At 40.9% G+C, this 14,127-nt stretch overlaps 1 protein-coding gene and 1 long non-coding RNA gene across 13 annotated transcripts in view; one reads left to right on the plus strand and one right to left on the minus strand.

Annotated features, from left to right (window-relative positions):
• MOSPD1 (motile sperm domain containing 1) overlaps positions 1-222 on the minus strand; it is a 14,053-nt gene extending 13,831 nt beyond the window's left edge. Inside the window, exon 1 of the mRNA XM_010715196.3 lies at positions 199-222. Coding sequence (XP_010713498.1) covers positions 199-207 — 9 coding nt within the window. The 5' untranslated portion in view covers positions 208-222. The remainder of the gene's footprint in view (positions 1-198) is intronic.
• LOC104912158 overlaps positions 7-14,127 on the plus strand; it is a 19,939-nt gene continuing 5,818 nt past the window's right edge. For 6 of the 12 annotated variants that reach the window (XR_004160616.1, XR_004160622.1, XR_004160627.1 and 3 more), the window contains exons 1-4: positions 1,275-3,285; positions 8,132-8,240; positions 8,948-9,006; positions 10,150-11,199. This is a non-coding gene — a long non-coding RNA (uncharacterized LOC104912158). The other 6 variants (XR_004160621.1, XR_004160620.1, XR_004160624.1 and 3 more) reach the window with 6 other exon arrangements.

Consider the following 14,127-nt stretch of genomic DNA (forward strand, 5'->3'; position numbering starts at 1 on the left):
AGCCGGTCCGTCGGTCGGTCGGTCGGGCAGCACGGAGCCGTCGCTCTGGGTCGTTTTGCGGGCGCTTTCGGGGTGTTTTTCCTCCCCTCGGCTGGCAGTGCCCTTAGGCCGTCGTTCAGCAGAACGCCTGAAGCGACGCGTGGATCCTGTGAGCTGCTCCGCAGTTACGTTTGTTCTGTGTTCCTCTTATTTACTTACCGGCCTCATTTTTGTCAAGCTGTTTGTGGACTTCGGCTCCTTTTATGCAGTGTCCGTTATCGCCTTTGTTTTTATTTTGCCTTGGGCTTCTTAGCACGGCATGGAGCGAAAAATCCAGCCCCGCAGTCAGTGTGTGAGGTCACTAACAGCTGTAAGATGGACACTGCAGTGCTTTTATTGCGGGCCAGGTGAATAATTAAGATTTATAATTAAGGCTTCCAAGCCAGCAGGGCTGCAAAATCTTTTACCTGGTAGCAGAGTGAAACGACTGCAGTTCTGCATGAAACAAAAAGCAGCCATTGGCATTTCATGTCATGAAGCAATGCAGGACAGAAAACAATGTATTTTGTCTGTTAAAAGTCATGAAAGATGGATTAAAAGAAAAGTATTCATTTTGCAGCTGAGCCAAGATGTGTTAATGCTTATCTTTTACCAAATACTTCTGCAGGTCTCATCGTTGCTTTAGTTCATTAGGAAGTTTTATAGCCACAAATTAATATTACAGTGGAAATGTACATCGGAATTATAATCCTGTCGATTTCTGGAAGTCTGTGCAGTGAAAACTAGTAATTTATTTTGTGTCTTAACAACTTTCAATCGGCTAGAAGTAGTATTCCTAAATGCTTACAAATAAGCTGGAATCACTGTTTTCAAACTGATTTACAGACTTTGGCCTTCTCTGAGAGCTCATTTTGGATCCACTAAGGTGATCAGGGACTGCAGCACCTCCCCTAGGAAGACAGGATGAGGGAGCTGGGCTTGTTCAGCCTGGAGAAAAGAAGGTTGTGGGGTGACCTGATTGCAGCCTTTCAGTACCTAAAGGGAGCCTATAAACAGGAGAGGAGTCAACTCTTTGAAAGGGTAGATAACAGCAGGACAAGGGGAAATGATTTTAAGTTGAGGGAAGGAAGATTTAGGTTGGATGTCAGGGGGAAGCTCTTTACTATGAGAGTGGTGAGGTGCTGGAACAGCTGCCCAGAGAGGTTGTGGATGCCCCGTCCATCCCTGAAGGTTTCCAGGCTGGATGGGGCCCTGGGCAGCCTGGTCTGGTATTAAACATGGAGGTTGGTGGCCCTGCATGTGGCAGGGGGTTGGAGCTTTATGATCCTTGAGGTCCCTTCCAACCCTGGCCATTCTGTGATTCTGTGAGTTTCCAGTACTCAACATTGGTTGTTTTTACTGTCCCACTTTTAATGGTGTTTACACTTACTGACTGCTTGTTGACAATCAGAAATCACACTGGGCTCCTCCTTTTCCACTCACCTATCACTGGGCTTTGTTTTGAGTTATTTTGGTATCTTAAAAGCCCTGTGTTGACTCCAATTAAATGTGAAAGCTATTGTGTACAACTGAGTAGGAGTCAGTGTTCCGTCCTTGTTTGCTGTGCCTGATGCATCAGAGAGCACACACTCCACGTCACTGACAATTTTGCAATAGTGGGCCCTTGAGAGAGATTGTGTTTCATGCAGGACGTTATTGAATGCATGGATGTGCTGCTGCTATTTAACAAGTACTGATACATACAGAAATACTGCGGAGCTGCTTGATAAACTCACTGATGCAGAGTTTTTGGTGTGAAGCATGTCCAAACCCAGACTGATACAGTCCTGCCTCTCTTTTTGCTGCCTTGCCAGCAGTGCCCATTATTTCAGATGGTTGAAAAGAGGAGTGCCATGTGCTGTCTGTAGGCTGCTCATCTGAGATGTGGAAAATGGAGACTACTGCCATGTGTGGCAACGATGAGAATTATCTCACAGATTTATGTGAAGTTCTTTACTGTCAGATTATTGTTTCTTTCAATTTCTCCTTCTCAGTTTACTTTATTTTGCCAGAATAACTGTGTTCTGGATCAGAGGCACTCTGAGGCTGCAGTCCTTTCTGCAGTGCTGGTAAGGCAGAGAAAAAAGTGAGAAAAAATATGTGGATGAGGAGGAAGTCAGAAATATAGATCCAAAGAAGAGAGACATAAGATGCAGTAGTGAATATGTGACAAAGCTTGTCAGGTCACTGTAAGTGCACTGTAAGTGTAATTGGAGGAGTTAAAAAGAAGTTCTATTCCTGCAGCTTATGTTTGGTCCTCTTGATTTTCTACCTACCTTGGAAACCACTGTGAGTTACCTAAAAACACTGGCTTGTCTTTCGTACATAAAATATTGCCTGCTTGCTGCCAGAAACCTGAGACCGGAGTCTGCAAATACAGAATGCTCCTGAATGACTTCTCTGGAAGTGTTTTTGGTTGCTGTGGTGATTATCCATCTGTTTAAATACTTTATATGTGAGATTCTAAACTCATTTGCTGTGGAGATTTTCTTAAGTTGTGAGAAAAACAGCATTAATGCCCGATTACCTCTGTGAATTTTGTTTTCTTTGACAGTTGCCTTCTCCATGGCACAGCATTGCAAATCCACTTCTCCTTTCAAATACCTCAGGAAATGAGGTGACGTATCTGCATTATTTCCATTCACACCCATATTGTGTTGTTTTTATCTTGTCTTTCTGTGGACAGTGTTTTGAGTTTTCTAGTTAATACCAGCTTAGAAAAGAAAACAACACAAAAAACAGGCAACTTCATAAAAGATATTTGTTTCATTTTAAAAGACTCCCAGAAGAAAAAAAATACTGCATTCAAACTAGCACTTTTTAAAGCAGCATAAATGTTCTCACTTATAATAAGAGTAAGAACTGTCCAAAATCACCCATTAAAAGTTTTGGCTTTTTTTTTCACTTGCTTCTGAGGCAACTTTTGATATTTCCACCCCTCTGTGGCAGCGTGCTGCATTCCCATTCTATGTCACTTGGGACTTAAATGTACTAGCATGTATTTTTTGTGTCAGGGGTTACAGTGTTTGTTTTTATGACTAATAATGTGGACCTTGGGAGCCACATATCTAAGCGCCGTTGAGGAAATATCTAAACCTCTGTTAAAGTGTAATCTCTTTCAAGGCATGTCTATACAGGAGAGTAAAGACATCTGAAAGCTCTCAACTGCCCATGCTCCAAGCTGCCTTGGAAGCAAGCCAGTTCCAGCATAGAAGTCCTTTACCTTAGCTCTGTGCCTCTACTAATGGCCCTTGTGACATTCCTCTGGTGAGTACAGCATGCAGAAAGCTGTATTTCCTTCAGAGTAGATACAGTGATTTGGGAAAACTATTGCCTAAAGCATAGCTCACTTTAAAATACTAAAGTTAAACAAGGACAGGTTTCATGCATGCTCATTCTTGAGAATAAAGCCAGTGTAAGATCTAAACATTCATTTAACTCAGGTTTCACGTTGAGTGAATTTTGCCCAAATATACTTCAGGCAGGTATCAAGATTTGCTTCTTGTACTTGGTGTCTGAGCTTATGCTTATTGATGTTGGAGTTCTTGACGTATCCTTTGTTCTATGAAGCTATATGAAAGAAGCCATAATTGGTTCTTAGACAACATGATATTTGTAATCATTTAGAAACCTCAGAGAGAGCAATCATTGAGGGTTTTATAGATAGTCATCATCTTTATGAAGTGTAGGATCTATTTCTGTATTGTGTGTTGGAACCTGCTGAGAATCTCCATTGTCCTGCTCATCAAAACCTGCAAACTCAGCGTGGGCTCTGCTTCTTTCAAGGATGTGTGCATACATCTCTTAGAAATCAGCACTTACGGTTGTTTCATTAGACCTCTAATAACATCTCTACTTCATTTTCCTTCCAAATATGTTTACTTCAGGGTTGACACTTATAATGTCATCTCCAAAGAAAGAGGCTCTCCTGACAGATTTACAGTTATTATAAAATATGATGCTATCTGCATACAAATGGACAGTAGGAGCTTTAAAGAGATTTTCCCTATTATTGCTGCCTAAGGAAGCAATAAAAATTTAACATTTACCATTGGGAAACACCTGCAGAGATTAAATTAAAACTAGATTATATGCTTATCAGTTAAATGTTACAAAAGCAAACTCTTTAGAGATTAACATAAAAAGCATTGCTATACAAATCTTATTAATGGCTTCACTCTCAGTACAATCCATTCTACACCTCCGCTGCTCAGCTGCTCTACGTGTGCATCTTATTAAGTCTTTGTGCAGCTATACAGTGGGGAGGCAGGGCAGCCTTACTGAGGGCTCTGCTATCCTGCTGGCAAATGCCTATGTTGATATTCAGATTTGTCTTTATAAGTTGACCTCAAGTACCATTTGTCCTTCTCTTTCTGATCCTAGCTACTTTCTGAAGGACTCTTCACATTACACGCTGTGTTTCTTGGGCATGAAACTGAGATGTGTTCTGGGCTCCTGTGTGGAGTTCTGCTGGGATTATATCTGGAAACCACACGTCTTTGCTATTGAACTCTTTCTTTATTAAGGTCAGCAGGACGGAGGATTTTTAAAAGGCTGGGAGCGGAGAACAAGATACTGTTGTTGCTGATAGCAGATACCTTTGTGCTTAGTGCTTAGTTTGTGCAACCTTTGGTACGTGGTGAACATATTACAGAAATTAAAATCTAGGAGGCATATGGGCTGGAGCTATCTCTGATCTGGAAGTTCAGAAAGCTTCTGGATTTGGCATTTGCTGCTGCCAGCAGTTTGTGAGGTGCAGATAATCTTCAGACACTGACTTGAAGAGGACAGGATCAGCATAGATACTACCTGTACCCAAACTGCATACACAGGGGTTAGAGCTTATTTCTCCATCTGGTATTATTGCGACTCCTGTAGCTCCAAGGCTTTAAAAAGCAACAGGCTTTTGGAGAATTCTGAACCAGATATGGGAATACACAACTCAGCAGTAGCCACATCTTCAGTTACTTACACTAAGGCTCAGGCCATAAAGAGCTTTGATTGTGGAGATCCAACTCGGTTTGATGGATCAGGAGAGCATGACATTGACAGGAGATTCAGATTGTTCGTGACGTGATTGTAAAATAAATCTTGTCATTTCCCAGGGACAAATGCAAAGGGCCATGGTTCTGTAAACATTTCTCCTCTGGACAAATCTGACCTAGGGACCCCATGGCCATTTTTTCCAACCACTTGCCATATCCTCCATTGTGTCAGCATAGACCTTAACGTTTAGTTAATGTTAAGTCGGGAGCATGGAAGGAGTCCAATTTAAAACCTATGAAAATATGGAAAACAGAGCATTGATCTATAGCAGTAGGGGATGCTGAGGTTGAATGGCATAGCCAAAGACTGGGGTGCAGAAATAGCTGGAACTTGCTTTGCAAGGAAGAAGAATGTCTGTGCAAGCATGGCCTAACATTTTAAGTAGTAAGTGTTTGTTGGCCCAGATGATATTCACTGAAAGAGGTTAGGGAGTGTTCGAACAAGTATATCCAGATCAGAGGGGTGGTAACCTCTTGCAAAGCAATGCTCACAAGCCCCTGGGCAGACTGAGGGAGGACTCTTCTGTCAACACAGCTGGGTTTGGGAGGAGATATGTGTCCACAGACACAGCTCCTCGCACTGTCACAGTGTGCACCAGTCTTGCCTTACACCTCACTCCAAAATGTAAGATAATGGGTCTTCCAGCAGTGCTGTAGCATGCAGTTTGCCCTCCTATGTATTTGAAGGGATGAACTGTACCTTAGCATTTTTGTAACAGACTTTCTTTTGAGGGTAGGTGTTTGGTGACCAGCAGAAGCCATAGGCACATCCGAATTCTGGGTGTGAGTTTGTTCTGTCATTTTATTTGGACGAATTATAGTATTTAACTTGGAATGGCCTACTCGTGTCTTTTGCTTGACTTTCAGGCTCTCAGCTGTGTGAATTACTGACATGGGAATTTAAGATGTCATTTTTCAAAAATGACATATGTTTTTGTATGTACCTGTATCCAAGATGGGGAAACTACTTAACTGCAGTCTGAATTTTCCAGTCAGCATACTAAGTAATTCACTCCTACTGCCACTAGAGGTATAACATTCTCTTGTGCAAATACCAAAGGAAACATTTGGTTGGAAGCCTTGCCCGTATTAATATTTCATTTTTCAAATAATGCTTTTAATCTGGTGGGGGGGCTTTTTGGTGTTTTTTTGGAGGCCTCATCTTACTTTGCCTTTTCCTGTTGGGAACTCTTTCTTTTATTGAACTAAAGCTAACTACTTGTGAGATGAAATGCCACTTTGTCATGAAAGGATGCAGAACTGAGTGCTCGTTTAAGCTGCATAAAAAGCTAAATTGTAGTGTCAGTCACCATATTGGTCACCTGTGACTGGCTCACATGCAAGCTTGTACCAGCACATTTATAAATCTTGTTTCACATTGCCTGTTGTTCTCCTGGATATTTATGTTTATTCTGAAATGCAAACATAGAAGAATATGATTTGAAATTAATTTCTTTTTTATCTATTATGACCAGCTTTCACTTAAATAGAATCTCCCTTTTGAAACTCATTAAAACATCACAAAAGTCCCATGTCTCTGCCAGGGCTGGCAGGAGAATCGTGGCCTGCCCTGAGGTTTAATCACAGCTCTGTGTGCATGCTGCTTGAGTGCAAGGCAGGGGATGGTTCTGAACTGAGCTGTGGGGATTCTGTGAGAAAGCAGAGGTTGACTAAATGAAGACTAACTGCAGCCCTGCTGGAGCACAGCCTCTAACTGTTTGAAGTTGTAGCCTTTCTTTCAGAGCTTCTGACACACTCAGCAGCAGCCTGCCAGCGCCGTGCTGCATGCACACAGGCTGGGAGCGGTGAGTTGCTGGAGGAACTGCCCACTGTGCCCCTGCACTGCTCAGGCCCAGCAGCTCTCCTGCTGCAACCTGGCATTTCCACATGCTGCTTTTCACCTCTTCCTCACTTTTGCCTGATAAACACACTGATGGCAGCTAAGAAAGGTGAGAGTGTGACAGCTTGAGAGTGAGCGTGGTGAAAGCTGGGTGCCTTGAGCTCTAGCCTGAAGTGCAGCTCTCTTCCATCACAGCAAGCCCACAAGCTGTCTTTCTGCCATGTTCTCCTTTCAGGACTTGCCCACCTAACTCCTGGCTCAGCAACGAGAAATGGAAGAGCAGGAAATCCCATGGTGAATGCTGGAGGGAGAGAGCTCTCTTAAGAGATCTGTGAAGTTTAGTAGGTTGTTTGGAGTGTAACTGAAACTTTCAGAAAATACGTGCATTATGGATTTACTGAAATTTAGAATCTGTTGCACTGTAATGTGGATATGCAGTATTTATCAGCACTATGCTGCATGGCTCAATACTGAAAAATTGTTCTGAAGGGAAAAATATTGAAGTGACACCAGATGCTCTCAGAAATGTTGTTTTTCCCCTGAAGTGAATATCTGACAAAGTTATTGATTTCTTGAAAGATTCAGTTACCATAAGAGTGGGCCTTTGATGGCAAAGGTGTTTCCAGCACAAACTGACACACAGATCCTCTCAAAATTTCTGGTCTAGTACAGCTTTTGGGTTGCTTCTTTTCCAAATACGATGCTAACAGTACAGACAGTGCAGATACAGCACTTCCATTTTAGTTTCTTTGTGCTTTTTGTAGTAAATACTGATAAATTCTCTACAGCCTTACTACACTCACAAGAAATTTTTTACTACAAAAAACACTTTACAAGTGAGATACTTTGGATTATACTAGAATAAAAGTTGGTAAAATAATACCACCAACATTATGGCAATGTGAGATATAAACTGGATCCACCAAATTTATTGAACACAACAGCACTGCTATCTGACCTTGCTATTAGCAAGAATATGCCATTTAATTGCAGCTCTCCTTTGTATAGCTTTGTGGCATACACAATCATAGGCAGCAAATCTGATGGCAGAAGTATTTGGTGTGCAGTTCACTGGAGTGGTTGTATTTAGCATAATGTTACTAAAAAAACACCTTGTCTCCCAAAACTCAGGAGAATGGGTGGCAATCTGCTAAATTTTATCCACAATTTTGATAATTCTTCCAAATGATACAGTTCAGTGTCATCTTGACCTTTATGTTTTTCACAGCTAAGGGAACAGTTACATAAAAAGGATGAATGAACAACAACAAAAGAGGAAGGCTGGGATCGTATAATCTGAAAACTGGAACCACCTGCACTTATGATTTCCTGTTTAGGTAAGGGAGGCAGCACTGAATAGTTGTGAAAGGGCTTATTATTGCAAGTAACAAAATAGAGATTCTGCTGTAATTTCTGTTATATACTTACTCTATGGCCCTGTATAAGCATTTAAAACCAGGCTGCAAATGCCACCTCCTTTAAATTAGAAATGTAGTAGGTGTAAGAATTCTGAAAAAAAAATCAAACTTGTGACCAATAATCAAAATTATGCTTTCTTTACTGGTAAAGAAAATGGGACAAACAACAGTCAACTGTGATTTTCAGTGACAAAAGTACCTTTGAATCCTACTGATTTAATTTCTCCCCTAGTGAATAAGAATAAAACACTTGAACCATTGGAAGCATATTGGATGTGTTTGTTTATATGACTGGTAACAGTTGGGATTAATGTTTGTCACTGAACCAAAATATTGGCAAGTACAAAAGTAATACAAACGCATCACTGATTCTCAATCTTGCTGGTCATTTATGATCTCCTTTATTGCCTTTGATGAGATATGAAAAGCACAACTTTCATACAAAGAAATAATTTAATTATTTGATATGTCCATAACTGTGCTTGGACAGAAGGCTTTCACTTTGTTATGATCCCAGACCAGATCTAAGCTCATCCATAGAGCTTCCTCTTGTCTGTTGATACTGAGATTAAACATGGCCCTAAGAAACTCAGGCCAGGTTTCTGACTTTCTTCCTTGCTGTGCAGGATTTTGAGGTGGACATCTCAAGGCTCAAGCCACTGGAGAAAGGTCTGGTCCTCTGGAGGTAACAGCAAATAGCCTCTAGACCTTGAAGCCAGAAATTCATACACTTTCTTCATTGAGGTCCCTGGAAATTGTCACGTTTAATCTCTTGGCTCAAAATTCAGATAGCATGGGAACCTGTTAGAGAAGCAGCAGGTTAGCCTCAGTGCCACACAAGCTCACTGAGTTTTCATTCAGCTGCTGTATTTGAGGCCTGCCTACTTCTGAGCTTAATCATTCTTCAAATATCTTCCAAACTAACAATTCAGAACATTGACATATGTAAATTCATAGGGTTTGCTAAAGCAGCTTGCTTACAGTTCCACTGACCTTGGAAGCAATAAGCAATAGTGTTTTCAGAGGGAGGACTGGGTTGCTTTGTCATGCTAGCTCTTTGTTCAGGATTTTTTCCTCTATTGCATGTTAAAATTTGTTTATGGTCTCTGTGACACAGTGACTGATATTGCTATCCTCTGATGTCTTTTGGAAATGTAACAGAAGCAATTTCCAGCTCATGGTACAGGAAACTCCTATGTACCAATAAAAATTAAGGTGAAAAATTAAGATGAAAGCAGTATCTGTGGAGAGACCTAGATGTGAGAGTCGTGCCTGCGTGCTTTCTTTGTTGGAGAGTGGCCACAAAGTGAAGATTTTTACCAAGCTTATTTAGATCCCCATAAGTGGATTTTGGCAGGAGTCAGGATATGGCCACTGCCAGCTGCCTGTTTAGCATGTGTATGTTGTATAGCTCTGTGAAATTAACAATTAGGCTATGATGAGAAAGTAAATCTCAGTAGGAAAGAACAGTTAGCAAAACCCTAAAGCTCATAAGTCATTCATTGACCTCAGATTTCATTCATTTTAATGAAATTAGGGAAAAAAATATTGAGAAAGAAGCCATGGTGTAGACCTGGTCTATGAAATTAGATAGCACTCTTGACTAAAAGATTAGCTGAATATAATGCTTATACACAGACAGCTTTGTATAGTGCTTCAAGAATAGTTTTTAAAAAGGTGAGATTTTCACTTTGTACTTCGATAAAGAGTTGCACTGACTACAACAGTCTGCATATTATACTTGCAGCAAGTGCAGCAGCTTTCTGTAGCACTGCTGTAACACTGCCCTACCCTCTTTTACTGCCCTCCCTGTTTGCCACATCACCAGCTGCCTTAGCTTGTGATCCTGTGAACGTGCTGGTACCAGAGCCTGGATGCAAGGAGCCATGGGACAGGCCTCTGAGTCTGAGCTTCAGCAAGCTGCAGCTTTGCAAGACGGGAAGCAAGAGTTCAGCTTGATAACAGATATCCTTTGCTTTTGTTTTGAAAATAGTAGATGAGCAAGAGAAATATTATGGTTTTATCTGGTATGCAGCAAGGCTTTAAGTTTGAGTTTACTTACCTTCTACGCTCTCCACATATCCCTTGTTTGACCACAGGTTTTCAAGCATAGCCATGGGAGGGTTACAGGGGTAATTGGCTGGCAGCCAAGGGACTGTATTTAATTAGTGAGGAATGCACTGGCCATAGCAGCATTCCCTATAGGAGCCACAACCCACATAACTACAGGTGCTGTCCTGCTCTCTCTTCAATCTCGGGGACTGTTCTTCATGCAGTACTGCATTTAGCAGTTTGTGCCACATATGGAAAAGAATATGCTCGGTGGTGGATGCTGCTATCAGAGTATTTCTGTTTTCTGTTCGTTGCTCTGCCAGAGATGGAGGCAATATCTTTGGATTTTAGGGTCCTGCTGCCCTCTTAGTCTTACTGCTGGTGAATCCCTGACTGCCAAAATCTTAATGGATTCACCTCCTTTTGTATGCCAGTTTGATTAACCATTTCAGGACAGCTGGGCCTGATCTTACCAGGTTCATCCGGAGTTTCAAATGATTGATAACTCTGAGAATTAAGCTCAAAGTGTACCAGGCTAGACTGCCTAGAGCAAAAATATCCTTAGTCAAAGCCTATTAACTGGAATGTCTGTATTTAACTGAAGTTCTCTTTAGAACACTGAGGCTACTTTCTCGTTTGTTGCTATTGAAGCGATTTGCTTTAGTGCACTGAGTTATAATACATTGTTATTAATTTTTGTTTTGAGTAGTCTAATGGATAAAAAAAAACATGTTGGTGCTGATTTTTAAATTGAAAAAGTTAACTTGTATCTTTATGCTCATTTTAGATATATAAGGTGACTGTGAGTGCTTGCCACATGGCTCAGGTAAGCTCCAGTTATATCTGTGGAAGGGCAATTCATGGTTTTAGTTGAATAATTTATATATCTTGTGTAATTCTGGCTCTTTCTGGAGGAGTCTTGTTAGAACTGTGGTTCTCTGTGTGCTTGTTTGCCTTCAGTTCTACATTTTTTTTATGACTACTTTTTCCAAGTATCTTTTCCCTGTTTTACTTTAATACTTTTATTTTCCTGCAGTTTTAATTTCTCTTCTGCCTGTGTTACTTAATACAAGTGGGAACTGGGGAGAAGGGAAAAAGGGCTGTGTGGTCCTGGTAGGAATCTCCAAATCATAAGGACTGAGATATTAAACCTCGTAGGGCACAGTCCAGTATTAGTGACTCTTTTCCCAGGAGAACCAAGTTGCAGCAGTGTTGGGCAACTTAGGACACCTTTGCCTTACTGCAAGTACTACTTATTTTGTACTTTTTGTTTAGTGTGATCCAAAGCTGAGAATACAAGTGCTATGGAAACCTTGAGTCATCAGTGGCTCATTGCAAACTTCTGCTGTGGTTGGCCATCATTAGGTTTTTGTGATCTTCCTTCACGGATCTTCAATCCTGTTTTCTTTCCTGTGCGTACGTAAAGTCTGTGCCTAGGGTTGATCACCCATCGTGTCCTGTTCTTTCCCCCACTCTGCTGCTTTCTTCTCTATTTCTATTTTGTCCTGCTGCAGAGTGGTAAAAAGAGGGAGCAGGAGGTGTATGTGTTGGGAGGAAAGGGGATGTTGGAGAAGGGATATTGAAAGGAGCAACAAGAAAGGATGGGAATGCTTGGGTGTCAGGGACAAGCTGCCTGCCACTGGCACAAGGATACTACAGTACATAAGTTGTGCAAAGCTGGAGAAGTACTGGGGTGATGAATGAGCATGATGTGATATGGGGAATGGCTGGCACAAATTCCCTGTTCAGTTGGATTTTCCTTGCAAAGACAATGGATTTAGTTGAATAGGGAATGATTAAAGTTTGAAAATGTTTCCGGCTGTTCTGAAATTGTTTGGAAGAGAACTGGCATTATTATAGCTTTTTTAAAAAGGGTGGACAAAATCATAATTGCAAAGTTTTGTCTCTTACAATTGTTGCATATAAAATCTTTTATTAAAGTTACTTTTTTTTTTTTTTTAAATGAAATTGAATGACTTCAAGGTGGAGTTTGTTTTTTCTTTTGTTTGCATTTTTGCTCTCTCAGGTAAATTGCTACTTGCACTTAATTATGGAGAGTGGTTGCTTGGAGGCCTTAATATGCCTCTACTGTTTTGTAAAGAGTATCAAATTATTACTTGGGACTTTTTTTTTTTTTTTTTTAAACTGAGGATGGAGGACAGCTGCACTGTCTTCTCTTTCAAAACTGAATATGAGATACAGAGGCCACAATTAAATGCAAAAGCATAAATTACATTTTTCCTTGTTTTAATGTGAGATTTGCACTTAACTGGAAAGAGTGAATGCAACATTCTCTCTACACAATTATTTGTATCATTGCTGCAGGGAAAATGGTGGGAGGGTTGGGTGGATTGTGAAGCTTTGCCAGGAGTATCTTCTACCTTAAGAGAAAGGCTGCCAGAAGATATGAAAGAGCCAAGCAGGAGAATGCAGAGAACTGTTGACTACTCATTACTAACATGCAACACTTGGCCTTGTAGCTCAGCACTGAGCAACAGGAACTGCCACGCTGTTTCCAGGAACAGCCAGTGACAGATGGTTAGAGATGAAGAAAAAGTGCACATGCAAAAACATCTTAGCGTGGTGTATCCTGTGTATCCTCCTGGCTTTGGGAGATCAGTGTGGTAAAGGTTCTGGGAAAACCCAGAACTTTCATTTACCTACTGTATTTATTTGCTGTTGATCACGCTGTCCATGAATTTGTGTAATGTCTTTTAAAATCCATTTTCAGTCTCCACAATCTCTTGAAGCAATGACTGCCACTGTGTAATGATGGACTGTATGAAAGTGTACTTTCTTTTGGGTGTGTTTGTTTTAAACCTGCTGCATAATGATTTTGTTGGATGCTCCTTCAGCTTTTATACTAGAAGAGAAAGCAAACAGTTACATTGCATCTCCCATCTCCATTCAGGATTTTATAGACTGCTATCACTTCTCTCTGCAGTCATCTTTTTTTTTTTTTCTTTTTTCCAACCTGAAGAGCTTTTGCCTATATAATTTCTTCTTGTAGTGAAGCTGTTCTGTACCTCAAAAAGATAAATGTGGACTTCTTATTACTGCTCTTTCTTCTTTCTCTCAGGTAGAATTGCTGAGGAAACCTTATACAGGAATACCATGGTTAAAAGATTATTTGGTCCCTCTTTGTGCTAAAATAATTAGCCTTCAGCTCCTAGAAGCCAAAAATTTCTGAAAGGAAGAGAAAACTCTGCTCTTGTAAACCTCTCCAGTTTGAGGTTGCATTCATATCCTAAAGTAGATAAGACCACACGGCAAGTAAACAGGAGAAATGTCTGGATTTGAAGTCCTCCTTTGCTGCCAGCAAACCTTCAAGCTTAATGCACAGAATTTGATTGAGTGCAAGGATGTGACAAAATTGGGACCTGGGAGATCAGGAAGTTCAGTAAGGCTGTACTGAGCAACGTCAGCAGAGCTAAACAGGAACAGAGAGCAGAATGTGTGGGTTGGTGGCTTTTTTTTGTTGTTGTTGTTTTCTTTGTGGCTTTTTTTTCCTCCCTCATTTAGTCCAGAGTAAGTGGTGCATCTTCTGACACGGGTAAATCTTAAGAGACGGAGAAGTAGATAAAAACTTAAATAAAAAGTTGCTGTCTTCTCTATGTTCCCATCTGGCATAAATATCGAGTTTGAGAGAGGCAAATGCAGGTGTCTTCAGACTCATGGGAAAGCATCTGCTAGGAACACCTTGCTGTCCTTTCATTCTGGCAGACTTGCAGTTTTCTACCTTGTGCCTTTTTTT

This window comes from Meleagris gallopavo, chromosome 9, assembly GCF_000146605.3.
Source record: "Meleagris gallopavo isolate NT-WF06-2002-E0010 breed Aviagen turkey brand Nicholas breeding stock chromosome 9, Turkey_5.1, whole genome shotgun sequence".
NCBI lineage: Eukaryota > Metazoa > Chordata > Aves > Galliformes > Phasianidae > Meleagris > Meleagris gallopavo.